This window comes from Gorilla gorilla, chromosome 10 (genome assembly GCF_029281585.2).
Source record: "Gorilla gorilla gorilla isolate KB3781 chromosome 10, NHGRI_mGorGor1-v2.1_pri, whole genome shotgun sequence".
NCBI classification, from domain to species: domain Eukaryota; kingdom Metazoa; phylum Chordata; class Mammalia; order Primates; family Hominidae; genus Gorilla; species Gorilla gorilla.
This window is the reverse complement of record NC_073234.2, coordinates 134,504,006-134,520,577: the sequence shown is the minus strand read 5'-3', so window position 1 is coordinate 134,520,577 and position 16,572 is coordinate 134,504,006. Positions and strand designations below refer to the sequence as shown.

General features: G+C 41.8%; 1 protein-coding gene across 1 annotated transcript in view; it reads right to left on the bottom strand.

Moving 5' to 3' along the window:
- The window catches only part of SRRM4 (serine/arginine repetitive matrix 4), a 181,449-nt gene that overhangs the window by 47,053 nt on the left and 117,824 nt on the right, over positions 1–16,572 (bottom strand). The window contains exons 2-3 of the mRNA XM_019038900.4: positions 13,504–13,650; positions 1,527–1,613 (exon numbers count right to left, since the gene is read on the bottom strand). Coding sequence (XP_018894445.2) covers positions 1,527–1,613; positions 13,504–13,650 — 234 coding nt within the window. The remainder of the gene's footprint in view (positions 1–1,526; positions 1,614–13,503; positions 13,651–16,572) is intronic.

Genomic DNA, 16,572 nt, shown 5'->3' with positions numbered 1-16,572 from the left:
ACCAATTAAAAAAAAAATCAAATCACTTTGCAGGTCAAACAAAACATGTCTGCAGAAGGGAATGGCTGAGAAACAATTCAGCCTTCAAGGAATCATAACATTTGCCCCCAGACACATGCTCAGTGAATATTCATTGGATGAACGAGTCAATTAGTGAATCTTAATATCTGAGGTTTCCTTTTTTAGAGTATTCTCTGGCCCACCCCTCAAATTAGGAAATCCAAAGCACTTGCCCCAATTTCATCTCCTACCCTACAATGGCTAGGACTCAGAGTCTTCATCCATATTTCCCCCTGGCTCCTCTTTGAGCCTGTCCTTTTAGAATGAGGCTAAGGGGTGTCTGTGAAACAAGGTTCCAGAAAACCTGGAGTTGAAGCCCAAGTCATCAGATGCTGCTCTCTGCTGCCCCCTACAGGTTTCTATAAAACTGCCTCAGAAGTTTGCTGTGATTCTCAGTTGGCAGCCTTAAGGGTTAATTTAAGCCTGCCCCTCTGGAGTTGGCACACTAGAGATGCTTTCAGTCTAGTTAGTGGCAGCCTACAAGCAAATCTGGAAATCATTTTAAATATAAAAAAATTTTAAAGGAATTGGACATAGAAAAAATGCATAGGATACCAAAGAGTCAATAGCTGGCAAACAAACAAACAGCACCCCTCCCCTCCAAAACCCACCTATTATCCTAGACATTTAACTAGCTAGGTGGGTGTAGTAGAACCAACTGAGGACCTGGCATCAAGCCCCTGTAGATCCTGTCACCACCTCTGTGAGCCTTTATTTTCTCATCTCTAAAATGGGAATAATAAGGCTTTCCTGGTAGACAACGGTCAGGGATAAAAGAGATAATGAAGACCACGGTGCCTAGTGTAGTCCTCTGCATCTAGTAAGCTCTCAAAAAATAATTCAATATTCATGCTAAAGACTATGCTTCTGGCCGGGCGCGGTGGTTCACGCTTGTAATCCCAGCACTTTGGAAGGCCGAGGCAGGCAGATTACAAGGTCAGGAGATCGAGACCATCCTGGCTAACAGTGAAATCCTGTCTCTACTAAAAATACAAAAAAGTAGCCGGGCATGGTGGCGGGCGCCTGTAGTCACAGCTACTCGGGAGGCTGAGGCAGGAGAATGGAGTGAACCTGGGAGGCGGAGCTTGCAGTGAGCCGAGATCATGCCAGTGCACTCCAGCCTGGGTGACAGAGCGAGACTCCGTCTCAAAAAAAAAAAAAAAAAAAAAAGACTATGCTTCCTATTAATTAGTCATTTACCATGTGCCAGGTACCGTGACAGCCGCTTCCACATTAATTTTTCATGTAATTTCCATGAAATCTCAAAAGGTAGATATTATCACCATTTTGGAGAAGTATAATAAAAACAGGAATAGAGATGTAAAGTGACTTGCCCAAGGTCACACAGCTAGTTAAGCATCAGAGAGGGGATTTGAACCCAAGAGGGAGCCACTGTCTGACTTTGAAACCCATATTTTGTCCCTGCCTGCATCTTACAGGTTTTATCTCCCTCTTGGTGCTCTTACCTCCTTCTCTTCTTCCGAGTGGATTTCTTCTTTTTCTTCTTTCCCCTGGAGGAAGGTGGTGGTGTCAAGTCTTTGTCATGAGAGGCACTGTGAGGAGCAAAGAGAGGAGCATTAGATAACTCATTGTTCCCCAACTCCCCAACCAGAGCTGGTGCAGCCAGGGAAGGACCCAGGTCCTTGGATGATCAAGGACCCATAGCCAGTGCCTCATTACCACCTCATGGCTGATTGGGTCACACTTCAGACTAAGTACCTAAATAAGGACTTAATGCCGAGTTAATGAGACAGACGTTGTACGTTACCCAAACAGCAACTGATTATTAAAAACAGAGTTATAGAGGTTAACTACTCCTAAATAGATTTATTATTGAATTTGCAAATGGCTTGCCTTGGTAAATAAATCACTTTTTAAATAACTCATCAGCTGTTCAGCCCCCTCCCTCCCCAATATATTGTGTCCGTAGTTCCTGCTGGAAATTTAATAGGAGGCGGAAGGTATGTTAAGTAGCAGCTGATTATTAAAAGTATATTTGCCAAGGTCTAATGTAACAAGATACGTATCTTATATTGCCTCGCAGAGCCTCAAAAACCTCCGCTCTTCAAGAATAATTATTTCCTGTTCAATTAAATTCAAATGCTGAGGCTGCAGTTAAATGAAGTCAAGTTATCTTCTTTTATAATTGGGGCAGGCTCCAGGGATTTCTTTAAAAACACTATCCCATGGCAAAGGAAGATGGTTTTAGATGAAAAACTGCTTGGGAATTGGAACATGCCAACCTAGTGGAACCTCACAGGGAAAACATAATCTTACTACTAATATTATTGTCATTATTTCAGCAGTGACACAACTAGCATTTATGCGCTTGTTATGTGCCAAGTTTTTTTATATATCAGGATACAAACACTTTGAGAATGGTATGACTTTTACTGTCTTGAGCCTCAGAAAGGTTAATTAACTTGCTGATGGCTAGACAATTAGAATGTGTCCGGGCTAGGATTTGAATCAAGGCCTGTGTGATTCCTACCCTGAGATTTTCCCCACAAAACCAGCTGCCTTCTCAAACTTGTTTGTGTGGCCAATCATCTGGAAATTACCCAACTTTTTATACAATATCATAAAGTACTGCTGTATTTAATTCCATTTTAAGAATCTGGATCATTGTGATTAGTAGAAAGAATGATAAAATGGTTAGAATATATGACAGGGTCTCTATCTCCAGCAAATAAGAATCATATAGCTATATTTATAATATTTTCAAGAGAGCCGCTTTTTAAAAATTATCAGATGTCATTTTATTTAAACAGCTGGAGGAGAGACTATTTATCTTATTGAGCTTTTCTACTAATTTGCTTTCCTGAATGTGGAACTTTTGATGTGCTATGTTTTTTTTTAATTTTAATTTTAAATTTGTACATTCCGGGCTACATTTGCAGGATGTGCAGGTTTGTTACATAGATAAATGTGTGCCATGGTGGTTTGCTGCACCTATCAACCCGTCACCTAGGTATTAAGCCCAGCATGCATTTGCTCTTTTCCCTAATGCTCTTCCTCAGCCCCCACTCTCCCCCAACAGGCCCCAGTGTGTGATGTTCCCCTTCCTGTGTCCATGTGTTCTCAATGTTCAGCTCCCACTTATAAGTGAGATAATGCAGTGTTTGGTTTTCTGTTCTTGCATTGGTTTGCAGAGGATAATAGCTTCCAGCTTCATCCTTGTGCCTGCAAAGGACATGATCTTGTTCATAGTATGGAATACTGCATAGTATTCCATGGTATATGTGTACCACATTTTCTTTATCCAGCCTATCATTGATGGGCATTTGGGTTCATTTCATGTCTTTGCTATTGTGAATAGTGCTGCAATGAACATATGCGTGTATGTATCTTTATAATAGAATGACATATATTCCTTTGGGTATATACCCAGTAATGGGATTGCTGGGTCAAATGGTATTTCTGGTTCTAGGTCTTTGAGGAACCACCATCTTCCACAATGATTGAGCTAATTTACATTCCCACTAATAGTGTAAAAGCATTCCTATTTCTGTACAACCTCGCCAGCATCTGTTGTTTCTTGACTTTTTAATAATTGCCATTCTGACTGGCGTGAGATGGCATCTCATTGTGGTTTTGATTTGCATTTCTAAGAGGGTCCCTTTTAGTAGGTTAAAAATAAGTATCACAGGAATTAAGTACCTAACTACTTAACTACACTTATATGTTATAAAGCACAAGGCACAGTATGCATGTCCAGGAAACAAACAGGATGCTTGTGTAAACAGGATGGGCTACTTCCAAATTCTTTTTTTTTTTTTTTTTGAGACACAGTTTCACTCTCTTGCCTAGGCTGGAGTGCAGTGGCATGATCTCAGCTCACTGCAACCTCCATCTCCTGGGTTGAAGCGATTCTCCTGCCTCAGCCTTCCTAGTAGCTGGGATTACAGGCCCCCACCACCAAGCCAGGCTGATTTTTGTATTTTTAAAGTAGAGACAGGGTTTCACCATGTTGGCCAGGCTGGTCTCAAACTCCTGACCCCAGGTGATCCACCTGCTTTGGCCTCCCATAGTGCTGGGATTACAGGCATGAGCCACGGTGCCCGGCCACCAAATTATTTCCTTAAAGAGTGCTTGTCACAGGGCAAAAGCCTAATCAATATTTGTTGGGTGACCAAAAGAGAGAATAAATGAATGAAATAATTGAGCTTCTTGTTAAATCATCTTGTTTCGTAGAAACACTTCCCAGTGCAACAGCTACTGGGAATTTGAGTGGGAAAAAAATAAAAGGAGAAAAACTTGAGAGAAAAAAAAATCTTTTAGAGTGTGTCTTACAAAATGAGGAAAGAGCCTATTGTTTCAGTCAGCTATAACTTCTGGAATCCCAGGGTCCCAGGGGAGCATGATTTGAGAACTTCGTCCTTGATTTGCATTTAAGTAATGGGGTAAAACTCAGAAAGCCCTTGAATTTGGAGTCATTTGAGGTGTGTGAGATGGGGATCATCAACTCCCTCAATAAATCCCAAATGCCTTTACCCTGGTAGATCTACATTTCTTCTACCCCCTATTTTTCCCTACACTAGTTCTACTTGTACCATCATAGAGGGTCAGGAAGGGGCAGAATAGTTGTTAAGTATACCCTGGTTACAGGTGCAGGGGTTAAGTACATAATGCTTGTGTATGCTGTGGTTACATATGCATGGCTAAATACAGTGATGAAATATATGACAGTTCAATAAGTATCAGTTGAGTATGCAGTGGTTACATGTGCAGCAGTTAAGTCTGTAGTGGTTAAACAAGTGGTAGTTAAGCACACCTTGGGGAAGTAGCAGAGGTTAACTATCCAGTGGTTAAGTGCTCAGCAGTTTGTACACAGTAGTTAAACATGCATCAATTAAATATGCAGTGGTGAGGAGGTTCCAAGATGGCCGAATAGGAAGAGCTCCAGTCTACAGCTCCCAGCGTGAGTGATGCAGAAGATGGGTGATTTCTGCATTTCCAACTAAGGTACCAGGTTCATCTCACAGGGGCTTGTCGGACAGTGGGTGCAGCCCACGGAGCATGAGCCGAAGCAGGGCGGGGCATCGCCTCACCTGGGAAGTGCAAGGGGTCAGGGAATTCCCTTTCCTAGCCAAGGGAAGCTGTGACAGAGGGTACCTGGAAAATTGGGACACTCCCACCCTAATATTGCACCTCTCCAATGGTCTTAGCAAATGGCACACCAGGAGATTATATCCCACATGTGGCTTGGATGGTCCCATGCCCACGGAGCCTCACTCACTGCAAGCACAGCAGTCTGAGATCAAACTGCAAGGCGGCAGCGAGGCTGGGGCAGGGGCATCCGCCATTGCTGAGGCTTGAGTAGGTAAACAAAGTGGTCAGGAAGCTCAAACTAGGTGGAGCCTACTACAGCTCAAGGAGGCCTGCCTGCCTCTGTAGACTCCACCTCTGGGGGCAGGGCATAGCTGAACAAAAGGCAGCAGAAACTTCTGCAGACTTAAATGTCCCTGTCTGACAGTTTTGAAGAGAGTAGTGGTTCTCCCAGCACAGAGTTTGAGATCTGCAAACGGACAGACTGCCTCCTCAAATGCGTCCCTGACCCCCAACTAGCCTAACTGGGAGGCACCTCCCAGTAGGGGCTGACTGACACCTCATATGGCCAGGTGCCCCTCTGAGACGAAGATTCCAGAGGAAGGATCAGGCAGCAACATTTGCCATTCTGCAATATTTGCTGTTCTGCAGCCTCCGCTGGTGATACCCAGGCAAACAGTGTCTGGAGTGGACCTCCAGCAAACTCCAACAGACCTGCAGCTGAGGGTCCTGACTGTTAGAAGGAAAACTAACAAACAGAAAGGACATCCACACCAAAACCCCATCTGTACATCACTATCATCAAAGACCACAGGCTGATAAAACCACAAAGATGGGGAGAAACCAGAGCAGAAAAGCTAAAATTCTAAAAACCAGAGTGCCTCTTCTCCTCCAAAGGAACGCAGCTCCTTGCCAACAATGGAACAAAGCCGGACGGAGAATGACTTTGACAAGTTGAGGGAAGAAGCCTTCAGATGATCAGCAATTACAAACTTCTCTGCGCTAAAGGAGGATGTTTGAACCCATCGCAAAGAGGCTAAAAACCTTGAAAAAAGATTAGACGAATGGCTAACTAGAATAAACAGTGTAGAGAAGACCTTAAATGACCTGATGGAGCTGAAAATCATGACACAAGAACTACATGATGCATGCACAAGCTTCAGTAGCCAATTCAATCAAGTGGAAGAAAGGGTATCAGTGATTGAAGATCAAATGAATGAAATGAAGTGAGAAGAGAAGTTTAGAGAAAAAAGAGTAAAAAGAAATGAACAAAGCCTCCAAGAAATATGGGACTATGTGAAAAGACCAAATCTATGTCTGATTGGTGTACCTGAAAGTGACAGGGAGAATGGAACCAAGTTGGAAAACACTCTTCAGGATATTATCCAGAACTTCCCAAACCTAGCGGGGCAGGCCAACATTCAAATTCAGGAAATACAGAGAATGCCACAAGATACTCCTCGAGAAGAGCAACTCCAAGACACATAACTGTCAGAGTCACCAAAGTTGAAATGAAGGAAAAAATGTTAAGGGCAGCCAGAGAGAAAGGTTGGGTTACCCACAAAGGGAAGCCCATCAGACTAACAGCTGATCTCTCGGCAGAAACTCTACAAGCCAGAAGAGAGTGGGGGCCAATATTCAACATTCTTAAAGGAAGAATTTTCAACCCAGAATTTCATATCCAGCCAAACTAGTCTTCATAAGTGAAGGAGAAATAAAATCCTTTACAGACAAGCAAATGCTGAGAGACTTTGTCACCACCAGGCCTGCCTTACAAGAGCTCCTGAAGGAAGCACTAAACATGGAAAGGAACAACTGATACTAGCCACTGCAAAAACATGCCAAATTGTAAAGACCATCAATACTAGGAAGAAATTGCATCAACTAACGAGCAAAATAACCAGCTAACATCATAATGACAGGATCAAATTCACACATAACAATGTTAACCTTAAAATGTAAATGGGCTAAATGCTCCAATTAAAAGACACAGACTGGCAAATTGGATAAAGAGTCAAGACCCATCAACGTGCTGTATTCAAGAGACCCATCTCACCTGCAGAGACACACATAGGCTCAAAATAAAGGGATGGAGGAAGATCTACCAAGCAAATGGAAAACAAAAAAAAAAGCAGGGGTTGCAATCCTAGTCTCTGATAAAACAGACTCTAAACCAACAAAGATCAAAAGAGACAAACAAGGCCATTACATTATGGTAAAGGGATCAATTCAAGAAGAAGAGCCAACTATCCTAAGTATATATGCACCCAATTCAGGAGCACCCAGATTCAAAAAGCAAGTCCTTAGAGACATACAATGAGACTTAGACTCCCACACAATAGTAATGGGAGACTTTAACACCCCACTGTCAACATTAGACAGATCAATGAGACAGAAAGTTAACAAGGATATCCAGGAATTGAACTCAGCTCTGCACCAAGTGGACCTAATACACATCTACAGAACTCTCCACCCCAAATCAACAGAATATACATTCTTCTCAGCACCACATCACACTTATTCCAAAATTGACCACATGGTTGGAAGTAAAGCACTCCTCAGAAAATGTAAAAGAACAGAAATCACAACAAACTGTCTCTCAGACCACAGTGCAATCAAATTAGAACTCAGGATTAAGAGACACACTCAAAACTGCACAACTACATGGAAACTGAACAACCTGCTCCTGAATGACTACTGGGTACATAACGAAATGAAGGCAGAAATAAAGATGTTCTTTGAAACCAACGAGAACAAAGACACAACATACCGGAATCTCTGGGACACATTTAAAGCAGTGTGTAGAGGGAAATTTATAGCACTAAATGCCCACAATAGAAAGCAGGAAAGATCTAAAATTGACACCCTAACATCACAATTAAAAGAACTAGAGAAGCAAGAGCAAACACATTCAAAAGCTAGAAGAAGGCAAGAAATAACTAAGATCAGAGCAGAACTGAAGGAGATACACAAAAAACCCTTCCAAAAATCAATGAATCCAGGAGCTGGTTTTTTGAAAAGATCAACAAAATTGATAGACCACTAGCAAGACTAATATAGAAGAAAAGAGAGAAGAATCAAATACATGCAATAAAAAATGGTAAAGGGGATATCACCACTGATCCCACAGAAATACAAACTACCATCAGAGAATACTATAAACACTCTACACAAATAAACTAGAAAATCTAGAAGAAATGGATAAATTCCTGGACACATAGACCCTCCCAAGACTAAACCAGGAAGAAGTTGAATCCCCAAATAGACCAATAACAGGCTCTGAAATTGAGGCAATAATTAATAACCTAGCAACCAAAAAAAGTCCAGGACCAGATGGATTCACAGCCGAATTCTACTAGAGGTACAAAGAGGAGTTGGTACCATTTCTTCTGTAACTATTCCAATCAATAGAAAAAGAGGGAATCCTCCCTAACTCATTTTATGAAGCCAGCATCATCCTGATAACAAAGCCTGGCAGAGACACAACAAAAAAAGAGAATTTTAGACCCAATATCCCTGATGAACATTGATGCGAAAATCCTCAATAAAATACTGGCAAACCATTATTTTAAATCCAGCAGCACATCATAAAGCTTATCCACCATGATCAAGTTGGCTTCATCCCTGGGATGCAAGGCTGGTTCAACATATGCAAATCAATAAATGTAATTCATCATATAAACAGAACCAAAGACAAAAACCTCAGGATTATCTCAATAGATGCAGAAAAGGCCTTTGACAAAATTCAACCACGCTTCATGCTAAAAACTCTCAATAAACTAGGTATGGATGGGACATATCTCAAAATAATGAGAGCTATTTATGACAAACCCACAGCCAATATCATACTGAATGGGCAAAAACTGGAAGCATTCCCTTTGAAAACTGGCACAAGACAGGGATGCCCTCTCTCACCACTCCTGTTCAACATACTGTTGCAAGTTCTGGCCAGGGCAATCAGGCAGGAGAAAGAAATAAAGGGTATTCACTTAGGAAAAGAGGAAGTCAAAATGTCCCTGTTTGCAGATGACATGATTGTCTATTTATGAAACCCCATTGTCTCAGCTCAAAATCTCCTTAAGCTGATAAGCAACTTTAGCAAAGTCTCAGGATACAAAATCAATGTGCAAAAATCACAAGCATTCCTATACACCAATAACAGACAAACACAGAGCCAAATCATGAGTGAACTCCCATTCACAATTGCTTCAAAGAGAATAAAATATCTAGGAATCCAACTTACAAAGGATGTGAAGGACCTCTTCAAGGAGAACTACAAACCACTGCTCAATGAAATAGAAGAGGACACAAACAAATGGAAGAACATTCCATGCTCATGGATAGGAAGAATCAATATCATGAAAATGGCCATACTGCCCAAGGTAATTTATAGATTCAATGCCATCCCCATCAAGCTACCAATGACTTTCTCCACAGAACTGGAAACAACTACTTTAAAGTTCATATGGAACCAAAAAAAGAGCCCGCATTGCCAAGACAATCCTAAGCCAAAAGAACAAAGCTGGAGGCATCACGCTACCTGACTTCAAACTATACTACAAGGCTACAGTAACCAAAACAGCATGGTACTGGTACCAAAACAGAGATATAGACCAATGGAATAGAACAGAGCCCTCAGAAATAACACCACACATCTACAACCATCTGATCTTTGACAAACCTGACAAAAACAAGACATGGGGAATGGATTCCCTATTTAACAAGTGGTGCTGGGAAAACTGGCTAGCCCTATGTAGAAAGCTGAAACTGGATCCCTTCCTTACACCTTATACAAAAATTAATTCAAGATGGATTAAAGACTTAAATGTTAGACTTAAAACCATAAAAAACCTAGGCAATACCATTCAGGACATAGGCATGGGCAAGGACTTCATGACTAAAACACCAAAAGCAATGGCAACAAAAGCCAAAATTGACAAATGGGATCTAATTAAACTAAAGAGCTTCTGCACAGCAAAAGAAACTACCATCAGAGTGAACAGGCAACCTACAGAATGGGAGAAAATTTTTACAATCTACCTATCTGACAAAGGGCTAATATCCAGAATCTACAAAGAACTTAAACAAATTTACAAGAAAAAAATCAAACAACCCCATCAAAAAGCGGGCAAAGGATATGAACAGACACTTCTCAAAAGAAGACATTTATGCAGCCAACAGACACATGAAAAAATGTTCATCATCACGGGCCATCAGAGAAATGCAAATCAAAACTACAATGAGATACCATCTCACACCAGTGAGAATGGCGATCATTAAGAAGTCAGGAAACAACAGATGCTGGAGAGGATATGGAGAAATAGGAACACTTTTACACTGTTGGTGGGAGTGTAAACTAGTTCATCCATTGTGGAAGACAGTGTGGTGATTCCTCAAGGATCTAAAACTAGAAATATCATTTGACGCAGCCATCCGATTACTGGGTATATAACCAAAGGATTATAAATCATGCTGCTATAAAGACACATGCACGTGTATGTTTACTGCGGCACTATTCACAATAGCAAAGACTTGGAACCAACCCAAATGTCCATCAATGATAGACTGGATTAGGAAAGTGTGGCACATATACACCATGGAATACTATGCATCCATGAAAAAGGATGAGTTCATGTCCTTTGTAAGGACGTGGATGAAGCTGGAAACCATTATTCTGAACAAATTATCGCAAGGACAGAAAACCAAACACCGCATGTTCTCACTCATAGGTGGGAATTGAACAATGAGAACACTTGGACACAGGATGGGGAACATCACACAGTGGGGCCTGTTGTGGGGTGGGGGGAGGGGGGAGGGATTGCATTAGGAGAAATGCCTAATGTAAATGATGAGTTAATGGGTGCAGCACACCAACATGGCACATGTATACATATGTAACAAACCTGCATGTTGTGCACATGTACCCTAGAACTTAAAGTATAACAAAAAAAATTAAAAAAAAAGCAGTGGTTAAGTATGCAGTGGTTCCAACACAGCGGTTACATATGCAGAAGTTACATATGCAGTAAAGTATGCAGCAGTAAGGAATGCTGGTCCAGAAGCTGACAAACCTAGATTTAAAGTCTAACTCTCTTACTTCCAACAGGGCTCAGAGACCTCTCTGAGTCTCATCTTGATCATCATCAACAAGATGGGAAGAAACATGGTACCTGTGTCCTAAGTTTGCTTCCAGGAATAAAGGAGCTGACTTAGGTTATGTGCCCTGGTCTGGCATAGAGTAAGAGGACAGTATAAGGGGTTTCTGTTATTATAATTATAATTAATTATTAAATAATAAATGTATTATATAATATAATTATGATTACTTTTATTATCACTGTTATTATTATTATCATCATTATTGTGGTTTTGTCACATCAGAGGGTCAGTCACAGATAGAAGGGAGTGAGAGGCCCAGATGCTGTACACTAGAGTACAACAGCTCTACAATAGAGATGCTGTATGACATGGCATCACTTTTTTCAGATTTTCATAACCAGAATCTTCTCTTCTGGCTTCATGAAACTCTCACTAACATATCTCAGGATTTCCTCTGCTCTAGTCTCGCTGCCACAATCTGTACATGCCTAGTCTAACTTAATCCTCATCCTGACCTTGAGAATTACATCTCAACATTCCCATTTTATAGCTGTGAACACTGAGGCCCATGGAGGAAAAGAAACTTGCCCAAGGTTGCTCAGTTCGTAAGTGACAGGGTCAAGATTTGTACACTCAGATTCCATCTAGGAGACAATATTTTTTATTTTTTATTTTTAGACGGAGTCTCACTCTGTCGCCCAGGCTGAAGTGCAGTGGTGCGATCTCGGCTCACTGCAACCTCCTCCTCCTGGGTACAAGCAATTCTTCTGCCTCAGCCTCCAGAGTGCTGGGATTACAGGTGTGCACCATCACACCTGGCTAATTTTTGTATTTTTAGCAGAGACAAGGGTTTCACCATGTTGGCCAGGCTGGTCTCCAACTCCTGACCTCAAGTGATCCTCCCACCTCGGCCTTCCAAAGTGTTGGGATTACAAGTGTGAGCCAGCATGCCTGGCCCAAAGTTTTAAAAGTAGGGAAATTCCCTTCCTTCTCACTTCTCTCTTTATCTCCCTCTGCCTGTCATGGTAACAACTTTCTTCCTGTTTCCTTGGGAGAACTCTCCAGACATGAGGTTGAACTTCAATTCTCCAAGTTGATAGGGCTTAACTGTTTCTCTCTCTTTGAAATTGCAGCGTAACTAAAGCCTGTAGCTGAGAGGGCAGCCTAGGTGGTGGGGTAGACTTTATTTTTGAAAATTACTCCACTTAATTCCCACTTATAAGAATTTATGAACACAAAGAAGGAAACAACTTGACCAGAGAGGGTGGATGGAGGGAGAGGAGCAGAAAAGATAACTATTGTGTAATGGGTTTGATACTTGGGTAATAAAATAATATATACAACAAATCTCTATGACACATGTTTACCTACGCAACAAACATTCACATGTAGCCCCAAACCTAAAATAAAAGTTAAAAAATAATAATGAAATAAAAATTAAAAAGAAAAAAAATGACTCTAGTTTCCCCAGCCACTTCTCCAAAATTCAGTGATCACATCTTCTAGAAATAGATTTCCGAGAGGCCAAAGATGGGCCAGACTTTATAAGCATATGCTGAAAACAGGAGGCAGGGGATAATTTTTTTTTGTTTTTCAGTAGCATCCATAGGATAATGGAGTGGGTTTTAGTCAAGGATTTAAGATCAGAGAGACTGGAGTTCAAAACTTCACTCTGCCACTTAGTGGCTGTCATATTCTGGGGAACTCACTTTACTTCTCCCAGCCTCAGTAAAATGCTGAGTATACAGTATTTTTATGGAGTATGTGTATACAGTGCTCTCTGTATATGTGTGCTAGTACAGTGCCCATCACACAGTGGGTGCTCAAAAAGTACTGGTTAAACAACTGAGTAAAAGAAAACATGCAGAGACCTGAAACTCCTGAGACAGGTCTGGGCTGAAACTATGATTTGGGAGTCAGTGGCTCATAGAGCCATTAAAATGCAAAGGAACTCTATCATTTAAGGTAGGACTTGCTGAACTACAGCCAGTGCGCCAATTTAGCCTGCCTCCTGCTTTTATAAATACAATTTTATTGGAACACAGATATGCTTTTTGTTTGCATAATGCCTATGGCTGTTTTTTGCACTGCAATGGCTGAGTTGAGTAGTTGTGACAGAAACCACTGGGTCTACAAACTTAAAATATTTATGATTTGTTCCTCTGTGGTAAATATTTACTAACCCTTGATTTAAGGGTTTGAAAGAGGAACTTGCATAAGAGAGGGGTGAGCCATGGCCAGAGAGGCAGACTTTATTTCTGTATCTTCAACTTGAACGTCCTCATTGGATCTCACCTGTGTCCTCTAGTGGCACCCAATTCCCGACAGGTCTTGTCTCTCTCCCAGCTGTTGGTGCCCAAGGGCTCGGTGGCCAGATGCTGACCCAGATTTTCTGAGGGTCCATCCTGAGCTGGGACAATGGGGCTATTCTGGGGCTCTGTCCTACAGAGGAAGAAATAAGGACACAAAAGTGTTAGAATATACAGAGACACTTAATGTTCATTAAATATTCATAGAATTACTAGTATTTCCCAGCTTCCCTTACAGTTAGGTTGAGCCCATGAGATTATCTTTGGCCAATGGTCTCTAAGCAGGGGGGAACACATGTAATTTCCAGTTCAAGGCAATCAAGATCTCTGTACCTTCTCCAGCTCCCCCTTCCTCTGTCATAGCGACTTTAGAGTCCGCACATTCTGAAAGGTGAAACTATTTGATGAAGGAAAGATGCCTTCACCACATCAGACTTTGCAAGAGAGAAATAACTGAAATTAGATTAAACCACTTTGATGTAGGTTTATTTGTCACAGCAGCATAGCTTATTCTATTTGGACTAGATCAAAGAGAGATGCTGGAAACCAGCATTTCATTTCTTTTCTCAAGACATAATGGGAGGCCAAAGCATGATAGGATTAGTGTAAATCCCCCTTTGCCATTTCTATTCCATTTCTCTGCCTTATTTCTGTATGGACTACATATATGCAGATTCAAATGGTCTTAACTATTTAGTAGCTATAGTATCTGGGTCCAGTCACAACATCTCTGAGTTGCAGTTTCTTCAGTTATAAAATAGTGAATAGTATCAATTCATGTGTTTCTGAGCTATTGTGAAGATAAAATGAGATAAAATATACAAGCAGAAAGGCCTCAAAAGTCAGTTTTCTTTGGTTTTACTTCCTTGTAAACCAAATCTCCAATCTGATGTCCTTAATTGGTATGAGCCACCCACTTGGGACAGCAGTTCCCATGAAGGCCTGCAGTCCTGCAGCCCCCAACTCTGCCAATGACACAGGCTGCAGAGAATACTGAGGCGTCGCCTGTGAGTCCCACCTCTTTATGGGAGTTCCTGAGAGGGCAAAGAAGTTGCCTGGTTACTCAGCTTTTGAAGAGACTGTCACCCAAGTTCCTGGCTCTTAACTAGGAAGAGTCAGGAGTTTGAGAGTCACAGGCGTATTTGGTGACACGCAGAGAGCATCCCTCCCTGCTCACCCTGCCTTCAGACCCCATGTCAAGCATTGATCAAAGGCATTAGCATGTCTCATGCACCAGGCTCCCGCATCAGTGCATCCAGATTGGTTTTATGACTCAGGATGAATGCATCTGATAAGCCCCCTGCTCCTTAGGGCTTCTAAGAGAGCAAGTCAAGCCCAGTCAATATTGAAGGAAGGGCAGCAAAACACATCCATCTCTGTCAGCCACTTATGAGTGCATCTTTAGAAGCTGAGCTGGTAGATACTGCAAGCCCTGGAGGGATGGAGATTCTAATTTGGGCTTCTCAGCCCTTCTCACTGCCAACTCTGTGCTTCCAGAACTCCCTTCCATCCTGCTCAGCCTCAGTTTTCCCTAAACCTCCCTCCTATGGGGGTTACCTTTCCATGTCTTTACTTCTGCCCATTTATCTCTGAGGAATGCTGCCCTGTCTGCTGTCTGACAACAAAGCTTCTATTTTCTGCCTAACACCCAGCAAGGCTTGCCTCTTCCCATACTTGTCCTGGCCTAGGGTAACCTGCATTCCTTAACTTCAATTTCCTGAGTGCCTAAATTGTATCCAGGTCAGTTTCAGGTGTGGAGACACAGTGAACAAGACGGAGATGTCTCCTGTGATTATGGAATGTTTACATTCTAGATGGAGGAATAGATACATAAGCAAGTAAAAATAGGGCTTGTTGAATGGTAACACATTTTTTTTTTTTTGAGACAGAGTCTCACTGTGTTGTCCAGGATGGAGTGCAGTGACACAATCACAGCTCACTGCAGCCTTGAACTCCCTGGCTCAAGTGATCCTCTGACCTCAGCCTCCTAAGTAGCTGGGACCACAGGTACACACCACCACACCCAGATTTTTTTTTTTTTTTTGTAGAGACAGGGTCCCACTGTATTGTTCAAACTGGTCTTGAACTCCTGGGCTCAAGCAATCCTCCTGACTTGGCCTCCCAAAGTGCTGGGATTACAGGTATGAGCCACCATTTTCAGCTGAATGGTAATAAATTTTGGTGTGACTAAAGCAGCATACAGAGCTAAGAAATGGGAGGAGTGGCTGCTACTTTGTATATAATAATCAGAGAAGTCCTTCCTGAGAAGTAACAAGGGAGTAGAGACTTGAAGGATTCAGGACTAATCTTAAAATTTGGGTGGTTTAGAATGTGTTCTTAGATTCTTTGACACTCTTGTCATCAAAAGAACAAAAGATGGAACTTAATTTATCTCCCTTTGAATATCGGATGGGCTTAGTGACTCACATTCAATGAAAAGAATGTAGTAGAAGTAATAATGTATGACCTTCAAGACTTGGTCACAAAAGGTAGCTTCTGCCTTCCTCTCTTGGGTTGATGATTCTGGTGGAAGCCATGTTGTGAGGACACTCAAGCAGCCATATGGAGAGGCCTATGTGAAGAAGAACTGAGGCCTCCTGCCAACAGTCAGCACCAACTTGTTAGCCCTATGAGTGAGCCACCTTGGAAGAGGATTCTTCAGCTCCAGTCAAGCCTTATGATGAGACTGCAAACCTGGTTGACATCTGACCACAGCTTCATGAGAGATGATGAGTTAGAACCACTCAGCCAAATTCCTGAGTCACAGAAACTATGAACCATAATAACTGTTTGTTGTTGTTTTCAGCCAAAAGATTTGGAATAATTTGTTACACAGTTATATATAGCTTCTATACAGGTATCTGCTCGAAGTGAGAAGTGTGCCCTAGGCAGAAGGAATAGCAAGTTCAAAAATTGTTAACATATTATAAGGAAGAGCGGCCAGGCACAGTCACTCATGCCTGTAATCCCAGCACTTCGGGAGGCCGAGGCAAGTGGATAACTTGAGGTCAGGAGTTTGAGACCAGACTGGCCAATATGGCAGAACCCTTTCTCT